The sequence below is a fragment of the Dermacentor andersoni genome, chromosome 7 (genome assembly GCF_023375885.2).
Source record: "Dermacentor andersoni chromosome 7, qqDerAnde1_hic_scaffold, whole genome shotgun sequence".
Taxonomy (NCBI): domain Eukaryota; kingdom Metazoa; phylum Arthropoda; class Arachnida; order Ixodida; family Ixodidae; genus Dermacentor; species Dermacentor andersoni.
The window spans coordinates 102,005,371-102,030,586 of record NC_092820.1 but is presented as its reverse complement, the minus strand read 5'-3'; the positions used below and the strand labels follow the sequence as shown (position 1 = coordinate 102,030,586).

The 25,216-nt window shown below is 46.9% G+C and overlaps 2 protein-coding genes across 3 annotated transcripts in view; both read left to right on the top strand.

Moving 5' to 3' along the window:
* The first annotated feature begins 1,787 nt into the window (after positions 1-1,787).
* LOC126534020 (protein ABHD1-like) overlaps positions 1,788-25,216 on the top strand; it is a 50,257-nt gene continuing 26,828 nt past the window's right edge. For both annotated transcript variants that reach the window (XM_050181233.2, XM_050181232.3), the window contains exons 1-3: positions 1,788-2,198; positions 16,952-17,230; positions 18,134-18,400. In XM_050181233.2, the coding sequence (XP_050037190.1) occupies positions 1,956-2,198; positions 16,952-17,230; positions 18,134-18,400 (789 nt within the window). In that variant the 5' untranslated portion in view covers positions 1,788-1,955. The remainder of the gene's footprint in view (positions 2,199-16,951; positions 17,231-18,133; positions 18,401-25,216) is intronic.
* Positions 5,788-8,354, top strand: LOC140219462 (uncharacterized). The gene is made up of 2 exons (XM_072289260.1): positions 5,788-5,883; positions 6,924-8,354. The coding sequence occupies exons 1-2, from the start codon at positions 5,788-5,790 to the stop codon at positions 8,352-8,354; spliced, it is 1,527 nt and encodes a 508-aa protein (XP_072145361.1).

Here is a 25,216-nt window from a genome sequence, read left to right as displayed (position 1 = left end):
GTTTATGAGAAGAAAAGGCAATCTAATGTTAATAATGAGGAAAAGGTGTTTAACATGACATTCTCCCTGTAGTAATGACATACTCATGGAGAATCTGACGCGCTTCTTTTCGGGCTCGACCTAGAGTGCTTGCACCTAAAGATGAAATATTGTTACGGATGAGTGCAGAGACGAGATCGCAGGCAGTCAGGCATTTCTTCTTCTTTGTCTTTGCTTCGGTTCGGCCGCGCAGCTAGACAACATTAATCAACGAGAGAGGAAGGCCCATACGCTATAGGGGTAGCTGTAAATAGGCCTATATAGGCCTGTAAATAGGCGTCGTGCAGGGATATATTCTATATCCCCGCACGACGCATAAGAGTTCGATGGTGCGAACCCACCCATATTCATGCATATTTAATTGTGTTATTCGTAATAGGGTAATTACAACTTCGCAATGGCGAGAGGGATACGACCGTACATTGCAGGAAAACGCTAAATGCCCGCAATCAGTGGCAGCAAGGAGGGGCTCATTTTTTTCGACCTAGGACTTGCGGTCGCAATATTGTCACCGCCAGTAGGGCCAAGGTAAGGTATAAATAACCTACTGGCCAACAAAGCGCTTCTTTTGTCAAGCTGTTGGCAATCTCATTAATTGCTAAGCCACAGTGTCCATGCATGCGAGAAAAGCGAATTTCTTCAACATGAGGTGGAATGAAAAACTGTAGAGATCGGTTCGGTAGTGAGATATTTGCGCTTTCTAGCGACAAGAGCTGACAGTCAGCCTGCAAGCAATATCATGTGTGAAACATTTTGGCAATCTTGTATATGGTCAAGCAAATGGCCATCACTTCGGCCACCAAAATTGCAGTATAATCCGGAAGAAGGGTAGCAAAGATTGGCTTGCATTTGACCTTTTCAGTTATTCGTTCTTTCGGGGTTACCATACTGGGTTACAGCCACTGGAACGTTTATTAAGACCCCTGCGTCTTTGTGCGGGAGATGAGAAGAATTGCATGCTAGAATTTTTCTTCATATATATATATATATATATATATATATATATATTATGCTTGCATAATCTTTACTGCAATACTTAACACGCCGTGATTGCTCAGTCACCCGCCGTGGTTGCTCAGTGGCTATGGTCTTGGGCTGCTGAGTACGAGATCGCGGGTTCGAATCCCGGCCACGGCGGCCGCATTTCAATGGGGGCACAATGCGAAAACACCCGTGTGCTTAGATTTATGTGCACGTTAAAGAACCCCAGGTGGTCGAAATTTCCGGAGTCCTCCACTACGGCGTGCCTCATAATCAGAAAGTGGTTTTGGTACGCAAAACCCCACAATTTTTTTTTTTTTGCTTCGTCTGCGGCTTTGTTGTTGCGCTCCTAAACACGAGGTCACGGGATCAAATGCCGAGCATGGCGGCCGCATTTGTATGGGGACGAAATGCAAAAACACCTGTCTACTTAGGTTTAGGTGCATATCAAAGAAGCCCATTTGGTCAAAATAGACCAGGAGACCCCCACTACGGCGTGTCTCATAATAAAATCGTGCTTTTGGAACGTAAAGCCCCGTAATCCACCCAATGTAACACTTCAATATTTGATCATTCATATCTACAACAGTAGAGACCTTGATTTCTACTTTCAAGATATTTATTTTATTTATTTATTTTATTTATTTTAGTTATTTGATGATGATGATGATGATGATGATGACCTTGATGGGTTTGACGCATACATATGGATCGTAGCTGCCACCACCCCATTCCTTCTTCTTCTTCTTCCTCGTTGTACTTATGGCGCGTACCCACGAGGGCGGCATTGACCATGGTTCGCAATGGCTATTTCAAACTGGGCGCTTTTTTAATTACCATCATCATCATCGTTGTCGTCATCATCATTCGATGCTGACCAACTCGTGCGGGTATCAAGACCTACTAAGGAGAAAGAAGACAGGCGACCGGGAAGAATGGCCATCATACCGCGCATGAGAGTGTCCACCAAGGGCGAGCTCCTGGTGTGCGTATCGTGCGCCGTCTACGTCGTCTACTACATCCTGGTGGTGGTGCGCACGCCACGGCTGGTGTGCCGAACCGGCCGCCTGCGCCGCTTCATGCACTCCAGCATGGGCGACTTCTTCAAGCACTACTTCTGCACCCCGATCTGGTGCATCGGCGCCAACCTGCAGTGCCTCGTCGGCTGCCTCTACAACGTGAGTGCACCGCACCGACTGGGGCTATTTTCCACGTTATGCATAGCAATACAGAGACTGGGACGAGTACGCGGATTGGAGTGATCACTGCCAGTAAATAATAGCACTGATTGGACCGCTCGGATAACTGGGGGCAGCTGTAGGTACACAGAGATGCTAAAACGAATCCCGGTTCCCGTCTCCGAGAAAAAAATAAGCGTGGTGTGACGGTGTAAAGCAGACGACAGAAACCCTCACGGTAGAAAACTGCTGTATTTGTGTGCAGGGTGCCGTCGCTCCTCTTTCATAAAGATTGTTCTTGGACACGTTGCGCCGTAGCTTTTCGCAGCTGCCGCATAATTTGGCCCGCATCAACGGTTTTGACACGCACGTCCATTTGTATTTATTGTACGCCTATGACACATGTTAAACGATAGGATGTCCACTTGTAGCGAGATTACACCGAATAGTGCTTAGGAGTGAAGCAGTCACGCGTCGCTTTGAACACGTGTTCTGCACAACATTCTATGGCGGAGCCCGAAGAATGACAACAAAGAAAACAAGAATAGAGGCAGTTGGGTAGAATGAAATAATTAGTTACAACACAACTCCGTACAAAGCGTAGAAGCTGAGGAAAAAAAATTGTGCAAGACCCACGCACTATGAAAGTGTACGCTATACGAAGCACCATACTGCAGGTATACTATCCAGCATTGTTTGGTGTTCCGCAGAACGATGCCAGGTGAACCACCGGGTTCCTATGAACTGTGTAGTTATATATGTGTGTGCGTGAGTGTGTGTGTGTGTGTGTGTGTGTGTGTGTGTGTGTATGTGCGCGCGCGGATCGCGAGCCTGTGTTGTGTGAAGACAGCGGCGCGACGACAGCGACGTTGTAGATGATCGCATGACCGCAATTTTATTATTTCTACGCGAGCTTGCATTGAGGCGATTGTGGGGCTTTACATAAGGAGTGAACGAGCGTACTAGAGGGAAACACGGATTGTTACGTCATGAGCGGCTACCTGCTATACAACAGTGCGTACATACGAATCTTATTGTCGTGTGTGTTAAAACGGCTATGGCATTTATACTTCGGCGAAGAAAGGTTAAAACGCCATTAACTTGGGCCATCCTGCAATTGGTACAACGACGCGTAGTTTCTGCGTAGCGTAAGTTGCTAAGAGGAAAGCATACTAGGCAAAATGAGTTGGTCATGGAAATAGCTGAGTCAAACATGGCGCCTCCAAGCGTGAACTGTCACACGGAACCAAACGGCACAGTGGCATGGGTTGCACGCGCCGATAGTTTTAAAGAGCTGGCTCGCTTTGCAGAAGGAGAAGTATGCGTGCGATTGTGCCCTAATGCTTAGAGCACTGGGCTGCTGTGCTCCACGCAGAGGTCGCACAAGAACCTGCAAAGTGCGAATAAGGAGCCAAACAGTATAGTAGGAAAATACAACTGTGGAATCATTTCACGAATTTTGGCCGCTTGGATCTCACTTGGGTTGTTCTCACCCGTCGTCTTCCTACTGAACGCCGAGCCGAAGCGCCAGCTACTTCCAGTCTATGACGGCAGATGACTGTAATTGTCTGATCGTTGACCCGCGACAACGACGAGGTACAAGATCTGGCTTGACATAGATAATAATATTTCGTGTTAGAACGCAACCATGAGAGTTAGCTTTATCAGTCAGGAATGACTTAGAAACGAAAGACAGCTGGCGAGGCTACCTTAAAGTATGTTACCAGCTCACGCTGGCGCAATAAAATTTGAGTGCCTCTGCTAAGGCCTATGTAATTTTTATCGGTAAACATGGAATGCACTGCATTCTAAAGCAGCCAAAGACTAAAGTTGCAATTGTTACTGCCCCACAACAGCACCAGTAGAGAAGGATATAATGAAATTAACGACGTCACACAGACTTATCAATGCTGGTGTTTGAACGAGAAACTTAAAATACAAGATTTAATTTCTATTGCAATGACTAGTGAAAATAGTGTTTGGAAACACTATCTCATATCTTCAAACTGATTTAGTGTTCTTTGCAGAGTACCGCTAAGTATATTTTTCTCAACGGTGAGAACGGCTCAATTTTCGAGGTGAGGGATTGCTTCAATTATTTTTTCGCTTATACCAGGCGGCACAGGAATAATGTGCTGCCTAAATGCTCGCACTGTAACCAGTACTCGCCGCTGCTGTATGCCAAGCGAATTTGCTCAAAATAAGGCCTGGTTACACCAGACAACGAGTACAGATCCCCAGGAAGCACCAGGATATATTCATTCATTTTCCAATGCATGCATGCATCGTGTATGCATGCATCATTGCAATGTATGCATCATTGCATGCATCATGCATGCAATGTTTACATGCATCACAGGCACCAGGATCGTATTATGTTTCAGAAGGGAGAACCTAGTGAGATGCAAGACGATAGAAGACTGAAGGGGTGCAGAGTTACGGGAAGCTTACCGGAGTAAAATATATAAAGTAAGCAAACAAAGCGGTTGGTTATTTGCGAACTTCGTGATGCAGACTAATAGGGCACAGTTCACTTCCAAGCACTGAACTCTTATAAGAGATATTAATAAAAAGAGCTAAGAATGGGGGGGTAGAGCAGGCATTTCAATCTCAAATCTTTTAAGGCTAGGAATATAGGCACTCTCTTCTTGTGGACGATTTCAGAGTTCAAGGCCGGTAGGCGAGGCCACGGTGTAAGAGTAGGATAGGTGAGCGAACGGAAAGGGAGAGGTACCGCTCCGCGCCGGGAGGATAGTGCAGTAGTTAGCCGGCAGTTCAAGAGAGGGCGCACCAAACTGTGGCCCGCTAGGGAGCTTCGGTGCGCACGTGCGCCCTTCGTATTGCCCGCGTAGCGGCTGTTACGCGCCTCTTCCCGTCCGGATGTCGCCTTTGTGTGGGTCGTGTTTGTTGCTGATCCACTGATGACATGGGGAAGTGCTTCGTGCCGTTTTGTAAGACAGGCTACAAGTCTTGTGCGGAAAAGTTATCACTTTTCAAGCCACCGAATGACGACGCCAGGTTGGAGGCATGGAGAAGAGCAATCCCGCGCAAAGATCGCGTGCTGCAGCGGACGGACCGTGTGTGTGAGAAACATTTTGCTCCTCATTTTATTCTAAAAACGTGGTCCTCTGAAATAGATGGTCACGTTCTGATGTCAGGGAATAGAAGAGCCGGCCTAACAAAGGACGCTGTGCCTTCAATTTTCGAAGGAGCACCGAGTTACCTTACCAAGAAGATCAATAGTCCTAGAAAAAGAGTGAAGCGGATAGAGAAACCTGCAGCAACTTCTGTGCGTCCCCCGAATTACACCAGCATATCTGAGGGTTCATCACATGGTGTGGAAACGTGCAAGACCGCAGCCACAAGCCACGAAGAGGAAAACAGCGATGGCATTGAAGCTTTAAACCACTCTTCATTCGAGTACTTATTCGACTTCGCAGCGAACATGTGCTTACCAAGGTCATCGTGGGCAGTACATCGGATCGATGAAGAGGGGATCAAAGGCGTTCTGGTCATTGATGCTCGCATAGTGTACAGTGACGGAAGCTGCTGTATATTTAATAAGAAGTCTTTGCACGTAAACTCAGACATGGCGGTCCAAGCCTACATTTTCGACAGGCCAGTCGACTGCACAGCAATAGGAATCAGCCCGTCTGTCTCAACAACATCTGAACTTGAGAGCATGGTAAGAACTTTTGACAATGCGAACGTCTGCTGCGGCGGACCAAGTTTAAAAAGCTTTTCGTCTGTGCTGCCAGAATGTGCTTATGTGGACAACGAAAAAAAGTGGAGACATAACAAATGCCCGTTATTATCACCTGCAGGTGGCATATGTCGGCCATGCAGTGGCCTCCACAAAACACTGCAATTGCATGCTGATCGCCAAATGGCAAGGGCAAAACAAAAGGTACCGCTTCAACGGATCAGGCTTTCTGCTGTGAGGAAAGGTGTACCGTCAGCCCGACTTGAAAGAATCAACGCATTGCGCCATGCAAAAGCCACTGTACTGCGGTCTCGAGCACGACTTTTAGCACGAAACAAATTACTTATGAATCAGCTGAAAAACTGCCAGCAAGAATTCGCAAAAGTGAAAGAGGAAGGGCTCGCAGAGAAGCTAGAAAGTGTTGATTTACCTGCAGCACAGTTGCTTCTTGTAAAGGAGTGCATTGCTGCAGCTAAATGCACGACGAAGCAGAAAAGAAGGTGCACTGACGACTGGCTGCTGCTGTGCCTTTTGCTAAACATCCGAAGCCCTGCGGCATACTCTTTTCTGCGCAGCAATGCCATATTACCTCTGCCATGCGTTTCCACTATCAGGAAGTACATCAGCCTAGTGGGGCTGAAGTGTGGTTTCGACGAAGCGTCTTTTAAGGCCCTTAAAATGAAAGTTGCCCCGAAACCAGCATTTCAACGAAGAGGGATCCTCATTCTTGACGAGATTCAAGTTAGAAAGGAGATCACGGTGAACTCACGAACACTGACATATGCCGGGCTTGTTGACTTTGGTGAGAATAACAGCCAAAGCAATGAGCCGGCTGATCACGGGCTCGTTTTCGCCTTCGCACCGTTCGGAGAAAAATACTTGCAGCCAGTGGCTGTGTTTGCCTCCAAGGGACCTACGAAAGGGACGCTCCTAGCACAGCTACTGCTTCAATGCATTGTACACTTAGAAGAAGCGGGCCTTTTAGTTGATGGTGTTGTTTGTGATGGCGCCTCTACTAATAGAGCAATGTGGAGACAGCAATCAGCGGTGCTCTGGGGCATGTTGTAAATGCCTTTGAGCACCCACTGGATACATCACGAAAGGTGCATGCGTTCGCAGACGCACCTCATCTCTTCAAGTGCATACGCAATCGTCTGTATGACAAAAAAGTGTTGAAGAAAGGCGGAAAGTTCATTAAATGGTCTTGCTACGACGCCCTGTTTGTAGCAGACACCAAAAACGCAACTGAGCAGAGAGTATGCCCAAAATTGACGTACAACCATGTTAATCCTTCTAACATGCTTAAAATGAGAGTGAAATTGGCAACACAAATTTTCAGCAATTCCGTAGCAAAAGGAATTTTGTTTTACGAACGTAGAGGAGCACCTCGGCTGGTTAATGTCGAACCGACCGTTGAGTTCACAATCTTTATGAACAACTTATTTGATGCCCTGAACCGGCGGTTTCCAGGAGAAGGTCTGACTATAGACTGCAATGATTTTAAAGTTCTTGAGAGAGCCTCTGATTGGCTTGACGAATGGGAGGAAGAAGTTACAAAAGGAGAAATTCCTCAAGATCTCTTCCTAAGCCGGTCAACTGCGGAAGGATTAAGGGTGACGCTCAAATCTGCTCGTGAGCTGTCAATCTTCCTGTTGAAAAAGTGCGATTTCAGGTATGTCCTGACCGGAAAACTGAATCAGGACCCGTTGGAATGTTTTTTTGGTGTTATTCGACAAGCGGGTGGCCAAAACGAACATCCAACTTTCCCAACGTTCTTGCAACTGTACCGTATGCTGTCGCTTTACTCCCTCCTGAAGCCACCGCGGTTTGGTAACTGTTCAGCTTCCGAGAAAGAACAGTACGGCGTTGTGACCTTGGCTGACTTAAAGAACGCATATAACAGCTCGGCATCGAAGGAACTGAACAAGCTGCACCAGCTGAAAGAGCGGCTCGACGGCCTAATCGACGAAGGGAGCTGGGAGTGCGATGAAGTGTTTGAGTATGATAATAACGATGCAAGTGTTGTTGAGTGTATAATTTATTATGTTACAGGGTTTGTATCCAGGAAAATTTTCAATCAGACCTCCTGCACTACGTGCAAGAAAGCACTGGAGGGTCAGAAAGGCTCGTCAAAGGTGCCCGAAGCTGAGCTTGTTAATTGCAAAACAAGGGGCAGACTCACGCACCCTAACATGCACCTCTATCGGCTTTTCATGGAAGCTGAAGAACATTTCTCTAAATACGCAAATCTGGGAGATGCCTACGACAAAACAATTGATGCTGTACTAGAGAACTTCACTTTCACTTTCCCTTGTACTATCCACAAGGAGGACATTCTCGCCAAGCTACTCCATTATTATATAAGCCTTCGTATGCGTCAATACTGCCGTCAGTTGAAACGCAAGCACGTTGAAAAAGGCCAGGACTTGCGTAAAATGTCCAAACTTGTGTGACCACAAGGAGCCGAGCTGAGTGTACTGTTTGTTATTTTGATTGTATGCACAACAGTCGAATTTAGGTGTTCTGTGTGTAATAGTTTTGCAGTGACTAATTTTTGCTTCATGTGTGAAATAAACACATAAGTTTCTACCTGGGTTGTAAATTTTTCTGAGCTACGGAAAACACCCACTATCATCCTCTCAGAAATCGCATGCAGTTCTCGCGTAACAGAACTAAGGCATGCGTTCAGCCGCTTTCACACACAGATATTCACTTATTTCCCCATCGGAGGGCCGTAGCCGCTGGATTCTCAAACGCGACTGGTAACTTGATGCGCCCTTCATCTCATTCTTTAGTGAGAAGTAAACGCTGTCTATGTTATAACTGAGAAAAATTGCAAACTATGTAATATTGGCTTGCTTGGTTCCCGCTCCACCAAAGCTTCTTCGTAGCGTTATCTGTCGTCTTGCGCGAGCGTCGATAAAGGGGCTTTACGCTCGGCCTGATCTGCGGACAACTTTTTCAGAGTTAACGATGATTCACAGCATAACAAACGCCTAAAAAATCAGCTGATGACCGCAAGTTTCCCCGGAGCTGCATACGGAGACGCTGTGCTAGAGCCACGAACGGCGCCGCTACGGGCACAAGTTGGAAGCGCCATCTGTCGAGCGAGAAGGAAGCACAACAGTATAGTCCGAGGGCTGGCGGCGGTGTTCGCTCACCTAAGTTGTCTTTCACCGTGGGCGAGGCAGATGAATTCAGGGAGAATGGTGCTAGACGGCGGAACGTACTTTACATTGATTTATCCTGGAGCAATTTTCTTTATTCCTAGTTCGTCCCTAGGAATAACGTGAGAGATGAGCCCGTCTGGAGCGCACAGCCCACACGGACCGGCGCACGGTTTCGTGCAAACTCGAGCAGGGTTGTCAGGTCTGCGGGAGAAATAATATACAGAAAATTCCGAAACGTAGCCGCAGATGTTGCCAACTGCGGCAGAAGCAATAATTTGTAGACAAAAAAAAAAGTTGCCACGGTGCGACAAACATACAACTGTCAATTTTCGACGCGAAAGCTCAAGATGAATAACTTGCAAAAGACCTGTAGTTTTCGGCTGCACTGATGGCAAGCAAGAATAGCACAACAAAACGTGATCACATATTATTGGACCTGTAGTGAAGAGGAATGGCCGGCGCTGCAGCCACATCGCCAGTCGTCCGGTAGGCCAGAGCTCGAGTTTGGCCTGAGCTGCTCTAGTTGAGACACGCCCCCCCCCCTGCCTGCTCTCTCTTGCACTGTATTCATATTCTGGTGGAGGTGCTGCGGTTTCCCCCAACCTGGAATTACGCAGCCGAACTCTGCCATCCGTCATGCCTGACGACCCCAGCCCGACATCCCCACCGGTTACTCCAGCCACCGCGTGTGCCGGTGCCCAGCGTCAGCGGGATCCTGATAACTTTAGCGGCACCGACGAGAAAGACGATGAAGATTGGCTGGAATCGTATGAACGCGCGAGCAACACCAACAAATGGGACGATCCCCTCAAGCTCGGCAACGCGATCTCTTTATCGGGCATCGCCAAGCTGTGGTTCAAAAACCACGAAGCCAATCTTCGCACGTGGGCTAGCTTCAAAACCAGCATCGCAGAAGTTTTCGACCGCCATGGCGTGCGCAAACGTCGCGATGAACAACGCCTACGAAGCCGATCCCAGCAAACTGGTGAAGCGTTCACCGCGTGTCAACCCAACGATGGCGGAGGTGGACAAGGTATGTCACATCATGAAGGGCATTTCCGCCGATGCCTTTCATATGCTGCTGTCCAAAAACCCAGGCACTGTTTCTCAGGTCACTGAGCTTTGCCAGAGTTTCGACGAGCTCTGCAGACAGCGTCTTCTCACGCGGCGCCCCCCTGCATCCGACGAAACCCTCGCAAGCATGACCGGGACTCCTGGGATGGACTCCCTGCTTCGCCAGATAAGAGTTAGTCCGTGCTGAGGTCGCTCGTCAGCTTTCGCTGCTGTCCTCAGCCACGCCACCACCTTCGCCTTTGCCAGCCAACCTTCGCCAGGTCATCCACGAGCAAGTTGGCGCAGCTCTCCCTTCTGCGCGCGAGACTCCGCTGTTGCCGACTCCCGTTGCTTTTCCCGAGGTGACTGCACATCTCAGCTATGCCGAGGCTCTCACGCGGCCACCACCTCCGACCTCTGCGCCATTCCTATCAGTCGCGCCACTGCGTCCAGCTCCTCCCTTCTTTCAGCCGCGGTACCCACACAGCAGTGGACAATGGCGCACTCTTGACAAACGGCCAACATGTTTCGCGTGTGCTCTTTCACCATTTTACCATATTTACGATATTTTACCTACTGACCAGCTGACGTTATTTGACAATTTTAGCCGCACATTTGCGGTGCTTTCTCATTGCGTAAGTAGTGCAGGCGATTTCCGCACAATAAACTAGCTGCGCACCGTCCTTGCACCACTACGACTTCTGTTCAAACGTTCCCGTGTGAACTGTATGACGTCACAAACATTCTACTCTCCCTGGTATGCAGTGGCAAGCGCCTTTAAGAAACGTACATAGACAATGACACCTGTAACGTCATGGCTGCCATGAGGCGTTTTTGGTTGTTGCAGTTGCTTCTAGCGCCAAGAAGCATGGTCTTCGAGATTCGCTATAGTGGTAACCTATGCTAGCGGTGGGATTAGGACTGAAGCTATTGCTTCCGTCTAAGGAATGACGCAAAAACATAGCCTTTAAGATTAATTCGTGTTACTCACGGATCGCTGCTGTGCGCCATCTGTAGAGAAATTCCAAGGGAAGTTTTTAATTATCATTCCCCGACAACCCTGGAGTGTATGAGGCAGTAATTTCAGCCAATGAGCGTTGCGCATGAATCATCTTAGGCAGTCCTGAGCAGCCGGGGACGACAAGTCAAAGAGGCCCACTGGCCGTATGTCTGATGTAGGTTTTCAGCTCCTGGATTTGCTAGCGGAGCTTGCAAGACAAAATAGCGTGACCTTGGAAATTTGGTGTGGTGGCCGTTGCTTCGAGGGCGCCGTCGGAGGTAGTGTGATTTTGACACTACCTATACCAATTACCATCGCCAAAGATGCCAGAAAATAGCCCAGTCGCCAACCACAATTTTCAGTAGCCAAGAGGCTCTTGAAGTAGCCAATTTGGCGAGAAGTTGCTAAACATGGCAACACTTACTTCGCGAGGCCAGGCGAAAGGAGGAGACTTCGCGCCCCCGTAGCTACATGGCGCAGCGCGTCCAGAAGAACGCGTGATAGATGAGGCCGGCTACTGCACACGGCTCAGTCATGACGCGTCTCTGCGGCGCCAATACACTGCGTCACTGCATTGTTTGAACGCGTATTGCATTAACGTCGACAGTCATCAGGGGACGGGTTTTACCAATATTCTTTTTAAATGTCAAGGAACACTTTTGTAAAGCTGTATTGAGTTTCTGGGTGAGGGCCACCACTGCTGAAGTTTATCTGTCATGTCCGTGTCCTTATTAGTCCTTAGTAATAACAAAATGCTTCTTCAGAAAGTTTTTGATATGTTTACAGAGTGCCCCATAAAACATTGTGTCACTTGTGCCTGGAATGGGCATTTAGTTCAAGGCTATATTGCGTGTATGATTCTCATACCTATCAACACGTATTAGTCGATTGAAGCACATCTGGCTGCATCGCTCCATCATAAATGTGGTTAAACAAGTACTGGGGAGGTATTCTGAAAATAACTGCAATATACATAACTAGACTAACCTCAATGCATCCTACTCTGCTGTTTATTAGCTTAAAGACATGTGGGCATATCTAAATTGTGAGACAAATCTATTCATCACCAATGATTAGACTTCATACAGAGTTGAGTGTGTAGACAGGCTCATATATATCAGCAGATTTAGCTAGAAACTGAGAACCCGTAAAATGATAGTAAATATATCTAGTATACATTATTCTTCTAATTCAGGTATTATATTTTGATGGGACTCAAAGGGGGAGGGAAGATGGAGAAGCAGTGGACATAATCGGGTATTAGGTTTTGATTCTGCAAAACATGGCTGTAATATATATGTTTCTTTTTATTATGAATATTTATCCACGTACGCAGGTTTTTATATGACTGAAGTAGCCTTTCAGGGAAAGCACAGGGAACACAGGAGATGGAAATTCAAGACAATGAGCAAAACGAGACGAAGATGAAAGCAGGAGCGAACGTTTCGACAAGTGGACTTGTCTTTTACAGGCGACATATGCTTGTAAAGTACAAGTCCACTTGCCAAAACATCGACTCCTACTTTTATCTTAGTCTCGTTTTGCTCATCGTTTAAAATAGCTTTTGTTGCTCATGCTTTTGTTTATTGCACCATATACTTTTCTTTTGAAACCTTTACTGCCCTATAAGCCATCCACGGAGAGAAAAAGCGTCACATTTATCAAACAATTTCTTGAGGGCATTTTCTCATATAGCTGTGGTCAGAACATACAGAAGCGTTTCATATTCTCTTTTATACTTAAAAATGTCAAACAAAAGTTATAACCATATTCGCCAGAAAAGAGCGGAATCCCTCTTCGTGGAAGTGCTATAGTGCAATAGGTCCGAGGTAAAACATCAACACTTAACGCGACAGCAAAGCTGGGCAAGTGATAATATATGGCAGTTGGATAAACACCACCTTGTATATCACTTTCGCGGTGACAAAGGGCCAAATAAATGCTTAAGCCATTGTAACACATATTGCCTCTGTTGCAAGATCTTGAATGTGAAATTATTGCAAACAAGAATAAGTCTAGTGTTATTGTCACGCAGCAAAATATTATTAAGGTCGTCGACAATTACAGTGCAGCCACAAGGACGATGGAACAAAGTTTTGCAGGCAATCCCAGGAACGGCAAAAAACTTTATTTTAGCTCTGAGCAGGGTGGGTGATAAATAAATCCTTATACTCAATAGCCTCTAAACTGTTATGTTGAGAGCTTCGAATACATCATTGCTAATATCCAATGATCTCAGCCTTCACAAAAAAGGCCGACTCTTCCACCTGGCGAACGTGAGTCACATGGTAGCGGTTGTATGTTGTAAGCCCGAATATAAAAGTTTATCCGCTTTTGAGCTAAGTTTCCCATCGTTGACATCTGCATTACAATAACACATATTTTTTTGTGTTACAGAAGGTGAAAGAACCAAGGTTTGTTGATGCTGTGACTGTTGCGATGAAATAGTGCGGGCACCCTATTTTTTTTCGTCTACCTGAGAAACATTGCAAGGCCTTACAACTTCTGGCATGAGTAACAAACGTTGGTTCATTTTTTAGTAAAACACATTTGTAAGGTCTTATTCATTGGACATTTGTAAGGGCTTATTCACTCGCTTATGGTAAGTAAGGTCATTTCCTCCATGTACCAACAAATGGTGTCAAGGTTCGTCTTTCTACCTGCACATAACGCTTTGTCGCGAGGTCATCTGCCAGAAAAAAAAAAAAAGAAAAATGGCGCAGGTCTGGCGCCTGCGTCGGAATCACAGGAACTCGAAGCCTCCGAGATGTTTGCGCTGACGGTGTTGCCTAACGCTGATGCCTAAGCTTGTTTGCTGCATAGAGCTGACGCCCTATTTCGGCTTTCCAATTCTTCGCTTCTTCGGAGGTCTGGCTATATAGGCATCCCCGGTGGTCTCATGTCGGCACCAGTCAGATGCAGACCACAACATTCCCCTTTGTGAGCGCGTGGCTTGGCGTGATTGATACGTGGATGATTGAGGCTATTGTGTGTGACAGCGTTTTGCGCGATGTACATATGTGCTGCGTGCGCTGTGTTTGATAGGCAGCAGACTTCCATGTGAGCACGTGGCTTGGCTAGGTTGATGCTTTCATGAGAAGTTTTTTAAATTCTTTTCCTATGTGTTGTGGGCACTGCGTGCGCTGTGATCGAGATGAGCCAGCAAATCACGCAGCAAACCCAGTAGAGTATACAAAGAAAGGTTCAGTTTAACAGCCACCATATTATGATTATTCTTGTATTTGGACTGCACGCGATGCACAAGTTTAATGTCGCCGTTAACATAATTGGTTCCAAGGCAGGCTGCTAGATTATTCACGGTTCCTTCCATAACTTCGTTCCCAAGAGCGAGCACGGCCCCTGATTTTTTTTATGTTCACGTCAATGCTGTGCTGTCTAGGGATAATGAGTGCTGGCCTCACCGTTTAAATTCATTGCGAAGTTGGTTTTATTTCTTCGGATTACAACTATGTGCTTTGACCTCACCAATTTCATGTCAAAAATACTTGTCTAGTTTTATAAACACCTCGAATTCTCGTTATTGGTAGCCAGCCAACATCGCATGCCACAGATCTCAGCCGAGTTTCTTCGTTGGATGTTTGAAGCCGATGAATGCTCCTTATTGATCTTGCGAGTACATACAGCTTGCCATATATGTCAGCTAATGCTTTTACAATGAATGATTTCACTGATGTCATCTATAGCGGTGGCCATGTTGGACGACTACATCACGCGGCGATAAAAGATGCGCCTAATATGAGTCACTTGTTTCACTTTATCGCCGGCAGTGCAGTGGAAGCTCTCAGTGAGGTCTGTACATGAGGCCCGTGTTATGCCGTGAAATCTATGTCTTATATTCTGCTTGGTTGAGTGTCACTGGTGGCATTAAGTACAACTTTGAGGCAACCAGAATGTTCTGCTACCTCCTGCTTAGAACGCAGCACTGAACATTTAAACTAATCCGGAGAGCTGCAAAAACCACAATTCAACATTACGAACTGTAGCGCAGTCTTTCCACAGGAACACACTATGTACCACGTGTTTTTTTTTTAAGGCATGAAAATTTTTGAAAAGTCCTTCTCGCAGATAGCACAATTTCAGTCAGTGAGCTGGATTACTCAAAGAGGCGGATCCAAAATCAAAAAGGGGGGTTGGCAGATAGAGTAGCACACGTGGTATAAAGGTTATAAACAGCTTCCTCAGAAAGGCTGCCCAACGTTTCGACAGGAGCACCTATTTTCAACAAAGGCGGCCTCGTCATTCGCGGCAGGCCACATTTGACGAAGCTAGGTCCTCCTATCGAAACGTTGACCAGCCTTCCTGAGGCACCTTGGCCCTGCTTATAACTTTTTACCAGAGGGATGGACATTACTCACAGGATAAATGAAAATACATCATTAAATAATGAAAATGAAATCGCTATATTAACTTGTTCATTAATGACAATAGGTGGATATAGCAATTCACGGGTTGGAGCCGGTGAGTTCGCAGGGCGCATCAACCTAGAATGAATTTTCAGGATGACACTAGTTTCAAGATATTCATTCCCAAAATGGCCAAATAAATACACGGGTGTTCTAGTTACTTTTGCGCTTGAATACGTAATATGGCGATTTGGTAGAAAAGTAAGTGGAACAGTAGAAGATTTCCACTACCAGTACGCAGGCGCATATCGTAAAGCCAATTCGATCATATTATTTCGTTACAAGTGAATTTGCCTCGCAAACACACTTGATACAACTGTTAAACGTCACTATGCCGAGTAACGTAGCTAATCAAAAATAATTTGTGAATTTTCGTGAATTTGTCCATTATGCAATTATCTTAGCCGGGCGGGTAACATCCATCACGTCGAGTAATCCTGCTCAAGGAATGAAATTACGCTGCCTTCCGCAGGCAATGGTTACAGATGTATGTATGATAAAAAAAAAGACGTATAACGCCAGGGTAAGCACTAAGACATCGCGTATGGCTGTTAGAAAAACGACAGCGCATTACAGACCAGACTGACATAATTCTAGAAATTGTAGCAACAACTTGTAGAATGCGAAGCATAAATAAACCAACCGCATCCACTAGTTAGACCACCCAGTTCGGCCCCTGGTGTTACTGCCAAACTGAGCAGTTACCTACCGTCGTCCCAGTCATCAACGTGTGTTCGCATTCGATCTGACGTATAACAGACTACAATGTCATGTCCAACATTCACAAAGGCCAGCAGTGGTGAAGGTAGCAGCGCCAGAGCAGCAATTCCCCAGTGTTGCTCGAAATGTCTCTACCAGAAAGGGATTGTACAGCAGCAGTGTCCGCCCTCAAAAGACGGTCAGTTGAACAGAAGCCAGATATACAGTCGCAGGAAACTTGTTCCCAGGACTCGCCGCAATGTCGGGCGATCATCTCTGAAAGTGCCGCAGGAACACCAATATCGAGCTGTATATTTAGGCCTAGGTGGAGCCGCATGCTACTGTCGCTACCGAAACCATACCGTAAGAAATGGACTTTTTACAGCGAAGCTGTTAAGAGCAAGCTCCTCCAGGATCGTGTCCGTGTGTAGAGACAAAACTCCCCATGCGTGCGCAGATCCCGAAGATAGTGCAATGCAAGACCGAGCCGCGGTGGAGGTGCAGGTCGCCGCTAAGGGTCCCACATACACAGCTTCGTTGGCCATCCTTTTTCACGGAGTGGATGGGCACTTAGTGTTTTTTCTGTAAATAATTTTGCCGCTGTCCACTACAAGTACATAACACAGCTTGAGCCGCCCTTTTCTCGTGTTACGAAGCACTGTCAGTGTAATTGAGACAGTCTGTAACGCAGCCACAATGCGCAGTGGTGGCTCCCACGGCTGTCGTACCGGCGTGAGCTATTCGTGCTCTCAGACCGGGGCCTGGTGGCGCTCGACTGGGTCAACGAGGACCAGCCGGGTCCCGTGGTGCTCTTGGCCGGCGGAGGCTTCATGGACAGCCAGAGCCGGCCTTGGCGCGCGCTCATCCCCGCGCTCACCGCGCTCGGCTTCCCCTGCGTGGTGGTGAACGGCCGTGGCTGCGGTGGCGTCCCCCTTACCACGCACCGCATCACCTATGCGATCAGCGTCAACGACTTCGCGGAGGTACGCACGGCGCGATGCTTGGCAAGCTTGAACGGCTGTAGTTTCAACTCGGACGGCTCATGGGACGATGAAAAATGTGATGTCCGGCGTTATGGCACCAAAATGCATGGCGAATTCATTGATGATCGAACCCACGACCATTTCTTGAAGTCGAAACCATGATCTTTGGTGTTAATTAAGGGGAAATTAATTAGGCAGAGTTAACTCAGATGGAGGCTATTAAGACATTCGAACCCACGACCTTTCGTGAGAGTAGGAAACTGGAGCTTTGGGGGAACGAAAATTCCATGACCCCAAAATTGACGTTGCCACCATTGATGGTCAAGCCCACGACACGCCACCTTTGGTGTTAATTAGTTAATTAGTTAACTAGTTAATTAATTAATTAACTAGTTAAGCTAGAGTTAATTAAGGCACTCGAACAACCGACCTTTGGTGGGAGTCAGATGCTCGACCTTTGGTGGCTCGAGTGATGAATAGCGGTCTTATAGACAACTATCATCATCTTTCCTTCGGCGCGTTTCCTCGCCTTGCTTCCCCCAAGTTCGACAACCATCGTACCACCGACATAAGACGGCGATGGAGCTACAGGCTGTAAATAGCTAAAGAAAGCTATTCGCTTCAAGAAGCGGGCACTAGCTTGAATGGAGACTGCCACCTGTAAACCTCCAGACACCCCTACGCTTTCGCGCGATAGTACGCGCGTCTCCAAGAGCAGTTTCCGTTCGGCGGCAAACGCGCGCCGAGACTCGCTTGCGCGACAACACGCACCCTTAGCATCGGCGCCACCGTATCCCCGGTGAAAGTACGGCCTCTGACAACCAACATCCGACCCGCGATCACTACGAAAGCTGGAAAGTGCCAAGGCAATGAATTCACGGAAACTGCACTGCCAACGCGTAGGTGGTGGCCGAGGTGCGCAAGCGCTACCCAGCGGAGTGCCTGCTGGGCGTGGGCGTGTCCTTCGGAGGCCTGCAGCTCGCGCTGTACCTGTGCCAGTGGGGTCCCCGCGCGCAGCTGGACGCGGCGGTGGCCGTGTCGCCTCCTTTCCAGATGGGTCTGGCGAGCCGCAATCTGCGTAAATGGGGGACCAGCATGCTGCTCCACATGTGGATCACCCGGCGCTTCGTGGGCTGCCTGCGCGACAACCAGGAGGTGGTGCGCTCGACCGTGAGTACACAACTATTTGGGGCGAGCTCCACCACTGGAAAAGCTGGCGCCACCGTCGGCGTGACGTGGCATGATGCATCACGTGGACACAGCGGCCGAGTCGGCTGCTTCGGAAGCGCCGGAGCGAGCTGAAAACAAAAGTTTAATGTCCCACCTGTGCTGCGGTTATGATTAAGCGGTGTGGCTTTCGCGCCTTGGGTGTCTGCTTGACAACATTTGAAAGCACTATAATAGGTAGTGGCTGCCTTTGGAAGCATGCAGCATGGTAGGCTACTCTTCGGCGCCGCAGTGCCGGACGTACGCAACGGAGCCCGGTGTCAGCCTTATTCACACGTAGCCGCAGGACAAGAAGCTGTGTGAAGCTTGGCTCGCGAAACTTAAAACCGGCAAACAGCCACGCAGCAAGCACAGACGCGAGGAAGATTTCTGTTGCGGCGCCGGGACTGCCATGTTCTGTGAGTAGCAGAAAACGCGCAGTGAGACGCTCGCCCGCGCTCGCTGCCCGGCTAATGTCATAACAGTTTGGTCTGTGAACTTGTTGATGCTAGATACTGGCAAGTTCAGTAGAATGGAAAGGTGCGGTAAGAAGCACATTAAAAGAAGCATGGCTTATGGCCATGCTTGTGTTACGAATTAACGCAAACGCACTGGATTACGATACAAAAGCAGCGGGAAATCGCACACTGCAGAACACCGGTAAACATCCAGTGCGACGCAACTTGAGAAATAATATTGAAACGTCCAATAATTTAGAAAAATAATCAAGATTGAATCGTCGCGACGGCTCATCACAGTCGCCTTAGGCGTCAAAGTCTCTATAACTAAATTATTTTGGAACAGCTCTAATAGCATCCACCCAAGAATGGTCGCTTGTGTACTGTCAAATGCTTATATTCTGCGACATAATGCTCACAGCACGATGCGACAACGCGCTCTCAGTGAAAGCTAAACATTGTGCGCGGACATGCATGCAGACGGCCAGTCGGTCGCTGCCAACCCGTGCGATCGCTGCATTGAGGCTTCATTATGTTATGCTCCGTTTGGTTATACAGAAAGCCCACTATAAGAACATATTTCGCATAGTTTGCTCTCAGCGTTTGCCTACCTTTCACGCAAGAAGGCGGTTCGGGAGACTCCATCGCGGTGATCGCGCGCAGTGGCATTCACTGTACGTATTCGGTAAACAGAGTCAGTAAACGATTCTGTGCTTTCAGTTTGCCCAAGATTATTATTTCGACAGTAAGAAACTTCCCCCATTTTGAGAGAGAAGGGCTACCGCGCGGGGCTTTTACTGAGCGCCGTGAGCGAAACCTATGAGGAGCGCGCCGCGTGATCCCTCATACTACGCAAGGGGGGCGCTTCCGAAAGATGGCGACTCCGTAAGTCCTCGCCCCCAATAGCCCCATAAACATGAGAAGACAGGAGAGGCGCCGCCAATATGACCGAAACGCGCCAGCCGATCGCCTCCGCGACTAAGGAAGTGCAGCTCCGCAGGCGCGACTAGGCCCATTTCGAACCGCGGGCTGCCATGTACTCCGTCGGTAGCGTCACCGGTCGTGAGGCTCATGACGTCAGTCTAGAGTGCGCGTCCATTGGTGGAGGCTCGTGTGCATCCGCCTTTGAGGACCAAATGCCACTGCCTTCTAAAGTGGCACCCGTCTGTAATACACGTAAATCAGCAACGAGATGTCTGTGAAAGAAATCAACTACTTCCTTACTGGCAAGAGCTGCGAAATTACGCTGACTCTCATTGATGCACTGGATCCCCAGCTCATAGAGTCTTTCTCTAATTGCGTACATAGGCGTGGGACAGCCTCCGATTTCGCCCACTGACGTTGCCCACTAAGTGTGGGAAGTAAGAAAGACAGCAGGACGGCGTAAAATTGGAAGCCCACAGATTTAAACACTTTTTCCCCGTACGTAACCGCAATTTTACTAGCCACGTTTGTCATTAGATATAGGAAAAGGCAAAAGTATTAGTCGTGAGGCATCGAACACCTTTATCTGTGCCGTAGAAGCCACTTAATAACACGCACTCTGTTCCGGCGAAATAGACTCATATGGCACGCGAGCGGCAGTTTCATGGAGCCGCACTCTCGCTGCTGTTATCGCGTGCGCGAAGCCTATGTAGAGCTTTCTACTGCAAATGCTGTAAGGAACTCTGGCGCTGTAATCGCTCAGTTTCCATTGGAACGATGGCTAGTGCGTGGATTGACGTGATCTTCGTGTATACAGCTTCACACATCCTTGTAGCTTTATTTACTACCATTTATATAGATTTATTGTGCATACATTTTGAAGCAACTATAGTTTTTTTCCGAAACATAGAAGGCGGTAGGACTGCGTACATGCATAACCATTCTGAAATGCCGCGTTTATAACGCAACATTTTGTTAAAGATCATAGATTTTTCAAGGTAACACGGCTGCTTGAAGACACATGGACGAAGTTAGGCGCTGGCGCTAACCATCGTTCCCATGCTGTACGACCCACCGCGCTTGCAGCTCCGACAGGCGCGAGGGATCCTATCGCCACCGGTTGCATGGGCAGCCCAGGTCGGCCGAAGCAAAGGCCAGAGCTCGATGTTCGTACAGTCACTAGGCAGTTTTGTAGAAAGCTCTAAGGCCCTCGTGTGCTACGCTCGTTTATATTATTATAGTCATTTGCTCACTCTCGCGCCTGATAAACCAATCACTTAACCAATAAATCAGTGTGAGTGAAGCGTGTGGTAGAAGTCAGTGTCGGTCATCGATTTCTTACGCCTTCAGAGACAGTGAAATTCCGGGATAAGAAATCGATATGACTTATGGTACGTCCACACTATAGCGGTGAGAAAGAGTGCCACGTGCCGCAGGCGCGCACCAGAAAGCTCGCCACAAGAACTGGCTAGCCGCTACTTTTTCGTTGCGCAAAGCAGATCGGTCTCAAAGTTATTCTTGCAGCATGCCGCTTGCCGCCAATCGGCGGCACCAATGAGAGACTGCCGATACATTCACGTGTGTAAACGCCAGGAAGAACCACCACCCTCTCTCACCATCGCTGATCACAGCTGCATTGATTGCTACTGAGAGTGAGTCTGTCACGTAATTTTTAAGCAGAATAGCTTTCGCGTGAATGATAGGTCAGGTCAGGTCAGGCCAGTTTATTTCCTTAAAGGCCCCTTTATGAGGGGTGTTACATAAGGGCTGGGGTACATCTTGCAACAGCAATTCAACGTGATAACAAACGAAACATTTGAAAAGTGGTGGATATCCTGTATAAAGAAGTACGATACCCGTGACAAATTGTCAATTAGAAGAAAAAAGCAACAGTTATTTTGGCCGAAGAAAATAAACAGTGGCAATGGACAAATTCACTTCAGTAAATAGTGGAACACTTGAAAAAGGGTAGATAAATTGCATACAATCAGAAACGTACGGCAAATGATGAATTTGTACAAAAGGCAATTAATTTTACAAAATTGAAGCAACCTCAGCAATGAACACATGGTGATTACTTGTATATACAACATGGTGGGGAAGGGCATTCCAATCAGTTGCTGTTCGAGAAAGAAAAGAAGTAGAGACGGTAGTTGTGTGTGAGCGTGGTTTTAAAACTTGGAGCGGATGACGAGCGCGTTGCGATATTCTTGCGGGTGGAATGATGTATGGCACACGATTAAGAGAACTGTAGAAAAACAGTGGATGATGATGCCCGTTTAGCTGGGCACTTAACCGGAGTAACAAATTAGCATGCTCAAAAGTGCTTAGCTAGGTTCCGAGTACGATGTATCAAGGCCCTGATTTCGCACTATAAGGTTTTGTTTGCGGTATTGGATCAATGAAGGAGCTTACTATAATAACGAACAATTCAAGTTAAATGAGAGGCGATGATATCCTGATAAAAATCCTTCTAGAAATTTTGTTGTGCTTCTATTCACTCTGTCTTACACTCGGTAGACATTTAGCAGACATGAAACAATGTCATGCATGAATTTTGTCAAGGCAATTCGAGAATTCACCACTAACTAAATTAAAGTGCAGTTTCTCCTGAAATGCGGCGATGTTAGACTAAATGTTTCAGGAAGCTGGACGTTTACGCTATTGAATCTTTTGTAAAATTTAATGTTCCGTAAAACTTATCCATAATAACTAAAATGAAATGTTTTTGCTCACATCAAGATTTTGTTCTGAACGCTAATATCTCAAAGCTTCCTTTTTATAGCCACGCGGGATTGACGAAGTGGCTGGGTGCTGTGCAGGTCCGAATTTTGGACGATATATTTATGGGAATATATACTAACGTGCGATATAGTTAGGGAAATATATACAAACGTGCGGTCTTGCCCGATTGCCCGCTGCCGGGCATAGTGCAAACAGGCACCGGTTAAACTGCTAACCGAGGCGGCGTGGTTCGGCAAGCGATGTACATACGCACGGACGCAAGCTCTAACACGAAAATGCCGTCGTCGTCATGTGATCGTCATCATTCTGTTCTGAACATTCCTTTATTTTCATGCAGAAGTCACTGTTACACCGTCTTCATCCTATCATCAATGCGTTGGCATTTCATTGTCGTCACGCTGTCATCGCTCCATCGCCATTATTGTTTCCGTCAGCATTATTCAATCATCATCATAACTGTTGTCATCGCGCCAGCGTAATTATGCCGTCGTAATTTCATTGTTATCATTTCATCGTCGTCATACAGTCCTTATCACGCATTTGTGATTATGCCATCCTCGTTCCACCATCTTCGTGCAGTGGTAATCACTGCATTGTGATTTCTTCGTCATCACACCGCCATCGTCGCCCTGTTATTGTTCCATCACTTTCATTCCGTCGTCGTCATTCCACCTTCACGTCGTTACCATTCCATCGTGGTCATTCTATCGCCATCATTTCATCGTCTTGATACTTTCATAATCTCGCTGCCGTAATCATTCCATCATCATTTCATCGCCGTCATGTTATTGTCGTTATTGGTCGTTGTCCTACAGTCGTCGTCACGCATTCGTCATCGTACCGTCATGTTCATACAGTCGTAGTGGTTCCATCGTCGCCATTTTACATTCGTCAGTCTATTATCGTCATGTCATAGTCGTCACGCCATCTTCATCATACAAGTGTCACCATGAAGTAGCCGCTGCATCGTCGTCGTCATAAATATCACCATCATGTTCAAATCAATAGGTCCTTGTCATCAAGCCATCGTCGTTATATTACTTATCCTTCCTCATTATATTGCCGTCATTCGGTGGCAGTCATTGCAATGTCGCGATTCCGTCATCGTCATGATGGCATTCTATTGCGTCGTTCTCATGTAGTTATCATCACGCATTCGTGGTCATATCCTCGTCACGATGCTATTTAGTGGTTTTATTCATCGTCATTCCAGCTTCGTCATCCAATGGCCGTCATGTCGTAGTCGTCGCACCATCGTCTTCATATCGTTGTCGTGATGCCCTCGTCGTTACGCCTTTCTTGTCATCTTTTCAGTCTCACCATGCTATTATCGTCATGTCATCGTCGTCATACCGTCGTTATCGTTCAGTCGTAGTCCTTTCTTCGTCGCCCCTCCATATCGTTGTCGTGCAGTCATCTTAATGCCGCAATGGTCGTTCAATCGTCATAATTATATGTTTTATAGACGTTATGGTCTCGTCATGTTGTCGTCGTGCGGTCACAGTAGTTTTATCATCGTCATTCCAGTGTCGTCACCTCATTGTCGTCAACGTCGTCATCACACAGTCATGATTAGTCGTCGTACTATCATTGTCATTAATTTGTCGTCGTTCCATCGCCGTCATTTCTTTGTCGCCATTCATTAGATCACCATATTTAGGCGTCACAACTTTATGTTGAGCTATGTGTTAGACTTGATCGTCTGCTTTCAGTTTGCAAATGGTGGTTAAACACGAGCAGCCATTTGTCGTTAACGCCAATAAAAGCTTCTCTTACGATGATTCCTACAGCGCACGAGATCTGCAATTCTTTTATATTATGCACTGATTTTGCGGGGCTGTCTTTGCTAAGATAGTTTACTCCAGCAAACATTTGTGTCGATAACCGCTAAACAACACGCGCACTGTTACAATATGAACTAGTAAGGCTCATGATTAGCGAGCTCTTGGAGTAAAAATTTTCTTCCTGACATTGCAACCGCCTGTTATGGTGGAATACCTTATTGCCGAATCTCATGCGGCATGAGGCAGCACAATGCCTTCGACTACACATTTTTTGGAAAATGTTGTTGCCTGCATTGAAAGCCCTTACGAAGGGTTTGATGCTAAGACATCGAGTAAACATACCGTTAGCGTAATTGTTTAAAATGTTCTTACTATCCCTAAAAACCCGTACAGCTGAATAAATTCAGTTCCGATCATTGTTGTTATTTTTCAAATGTCAACAACCCGCTGAGCATTATTATCGTTAGTGTTATCGTTATTATTAAAAAAAAGCAGAAGAGACTTTTTAAGGTTATACATATGGAGAGTGATGTTAACCCAGCCTTCTACATTTAACTGTAACATAAGTCATAATAAAGAAAAGTCAAGCGTACACAAATGATGGCTATCATGGCGATACTATGCTCGCCTAATGAGTGTCCCGCAGTAGTGTTCACCCCAGCTTTTTCAGTCATTACTGGATGTCTGAACTTGGTTCTACAAAAAGCCACTGGAATTAGAAATACCGCTATCACCTCAATAAGATGCATGATGCCGAAGGATTGCAAAGGAGCCGCCTGTATTTGCGAATCACTGCGCGGCGTCGCAATAATAGCGCGACAGAAAGTTTACAAACTTCGAGGATGATTTCTCGATTATAAAAGGACGGC

Bases quoted from the DNA above. Each gene is read 5' to 3' on its own strand.
- LOC140219462 (XM_072289260.1), top strand. From the start codon at position 5,788: ATGGCGGTCCAAGCCTACATTTTCGACAGGCCAGTCGACTGCACAGCA. The intron at 5,884-6,923 runs GTAAGAACTTTT...CTCTACTAATAG, and splicing joins CATCTGAACTTGAGAGCATG to AGCAATGTGGAGACAGCAAT.